This window comes from Montipora foliosa, chromosome 11 (genome assembly GCF_036669935.1).
Source record: "Montipora foliosa isolate CH-2021 chromosome 11, ASM3666993v2, whole genome shotgun sequence".
Taxonomy (NCBI): Eukaryota; Metazoa; Cnidaria; class Anthozoa; order Scleractinia; family Acroporidae; genus Montipora; species Montipora foliosa.
The window spans coordinates 13,756,278-13,758,777 of record NC_090879.1 but is presented as its reverse complement, the minus strand read 5'-3'; the positions used below and the strand labels follow the sequence as shown (position 1 = coordinate 13,758,777).

Genomic DNA, 2,500 nt, shown 5'->3' with positions numbered 1-2,500 from the left:
CTTTGCTATCTTTCTTTGCTGAAGAGAAAAAATCGATTGAGCGAGGGGAAAATCATTATAAATCCGACCATATTGAATCGGTAACTTACAACCAAGGTGTTTTGCGAGGAGAGGTCCACGCAAGTATGAAGAAAAAGGTCTATAAAGTCACGGTAAGTGAAAGTCGAATTCGATTGATCGATCGTGAATAGCAGAGGAAATCTTTGCTGTTATTCCACTTGTCGGATGGTTGTTTAGCTTTATATTTCACATTTTTAGATTGAGGGCAATTTCTCAAGTACAACGAGCTGTTTTGCTTAAATAGTAGAGCCAGTTTGACAAGCTAATTTCTTGTTATCTTAAACTAATCTAAGTTTCACAATACATCGCCTGAACTACAATACTTTTAATTTTCATTTATAGATATACCTGGATGAGCAATTTGGTATAAAATCGACGGACTGTGAATGTCCACGGGGGAAATTTAAATGTAGTCATGCAGCTGCTCTCTTTATACATGGCATTCATAATATAGGGCGCACAGATATTGAATGCCAGTGGAGGAAAAGGAAAACAAACAGCTCCCTGTCCTTGTTGGCAGTGGAAGAAATGTTTCCAATGCCAAAGAAGTATGTGGCAATTTCTAGATCTCCCACCACAGTAGACCGCTCTGCCCTCTATACTCGCTTGAAGGAATATGGGAGGTTCACTGGTTTATGCTGGCTTATGTGTCCAGAACCTGCACCCCCAGCCCAATTATCTATACCCACCATTGAAGAAATCATCTATTCAGAGGACTTCCTCCAAGCCATAGGTGCTCAGCAACAGCTGGATGTCTTAGTGCGCAAAGCTAAAATCACTGAAGTGGATGTCCTTCAAGTCAGCCAAAAGACTGTGGGTCAACGAGACAACCCAGCCTGGCACATTGCAAGACGAGGACGGCTCACTGCAAGCAATTTCGGTTCTGTTTTCTTAATGCTAAAGGGTCACCCCTTCACTTCTTAAACGACTCATGGGGGAATATGACTTATCAAAGGTAAAAGCAGTGCAGTGGGGGTAAACAATGAGGCTGAAGCTGTAAAAGCTTTTACCAATCTAACCGGAAAGACTGTCCAGGAAACTGGAATTTGGCTTGATTTGTCTGGTATTCTTGGTGCCTCCCCAGATGGGATCGTGGATGAGGAATCTGTTCTGGAGGCCAAATGCCCTTATACGGAAAGAAACATGACTATTGAAGAGGCAGTCAACACCTCACCCAATTTCTGCCTAAAGAAATGTGAAAATGGCCAATATGCTTTAAAGCAAGACCACGTTTATTGGCATCAGGTGCAAGGGGAAATATATTTTAGTCGGAGGAAGTTTTGCTACTTTGTTGTCTGGACAAGTAAAGATGCAGTTGTCTTGAAAATAGCAAAGGATGAGGCCTGGAGTGAAAACATCACAAAACTCACCCAGTTTTATTTTGAAAACCTCTTCCCAAAGATTGTTGAGGGACAATTATAGTTATTTTCTGCTAATTGACGCATTACATTACTATCAAGTGAACAGAGGAAATCAAATATTTCAAGGCCAGCTAATCATGGGAACTGATTTTTTGTTCCAAATACATGAAAAAAAGGCATTTGAAAATTTCTGAGTATTTTTTCTCTATTTTGCAGTTCCAGAAAATATCTATGCCCACCATTAGGGTGGTCTTTGGAAATTTCAAGGTGAATGGGGTCTCAACAGCCAATTTTTTAAATAAAGCATGAAGCTAAGCTAAAAATTCCAGGCGGGGGGAGGAGGGGGGGGGGGGGGGAATTCAAACCAAAGAACCATCTTTGGAGGAGGTATGAATATTTTTTGGAACCACACAATGTGACATAAAACAAAAATGTTTTCTAAGTAAGATGATTTAATATTATAAATTTTTAACTTAATCAAATTCATATCCTTCACATCCCTCTTTGATCAGTGGGAACTGCAAATTGACAAGTGATGCACACAGCTGAAAAATAATGTCTGCATGACAGCGTAAATATGAAGGAATAAAGCTTAATATCTTAAAATCTTTAAGCCGAGCATTTGCCCTCTCAACATGAATTCTACATTTTGCGATGGCCTTTGTTGCCTGTGCTTCACTTTCAGTGAATGTCCCATTGTTTAGAAAAGGTGGAATATTTACTGAGACACCATTTGGTACAAGGTCCTGAATCAGAAAGCCTTTGTCGGCTAGGACCAAATCCCCAGCAGTCAGGTGATTTAACAACCCAGGCCCCGGTTGTTCGAAAGCCGATTAAACTAACCCATGATTAGCGTTTATTCCGCGATTAAATTTGTTATTCCTGGGATAACTAATCCAAGGATAAAAAGCTGTTCCTGAAAGCAGATTTAATCCTCGATTAACTATCCCCCGACTAAGCTCGGATTAAACCAGTAAAACCAGTTATTTTGCCCCTTCGCGGCTACGCGCGCGAAAAAAAAAATATAGAAGGTGAAGGCCATACCTGAAGGGAAAAATAATGGCGGAATGTGTCGCGGA

At 40.5% G+C, this 2,500-nt stretch overlaps 1 protein-coding gene and 1 pseudogene across 1 annotated transcript in view; one reads left to right on the top strand and one right to left on the bottom strand.

Moving 5' to 3' along the window:
• LOC137977565 (uncharacterized) overlaps window positions 1-1,482 on the top strand; it is a 3,188-nt pseudogene extending 1,706 nt beyond the window's left edge.
• A 412-nt stretch (window positions 1,483-1,894) lies between these two features.
• LOC137977567 (uncharacterized) overlaps window positions 1,895-2,500 on the bottom strand; it is a 10,945-nt gene continuing 10,339 nt past the window's right edge. Inside the window, exon 6 of the mRNA XM_068824815.1 lies at window positions 1,895-2,232. Within this exon, the coding sequence (XP_068680916.1) occupies window positions 1,895-2,232 (338 nt within the window). The remainder of the gene's footprint in view (window positions 2,233-2,500) is intronic.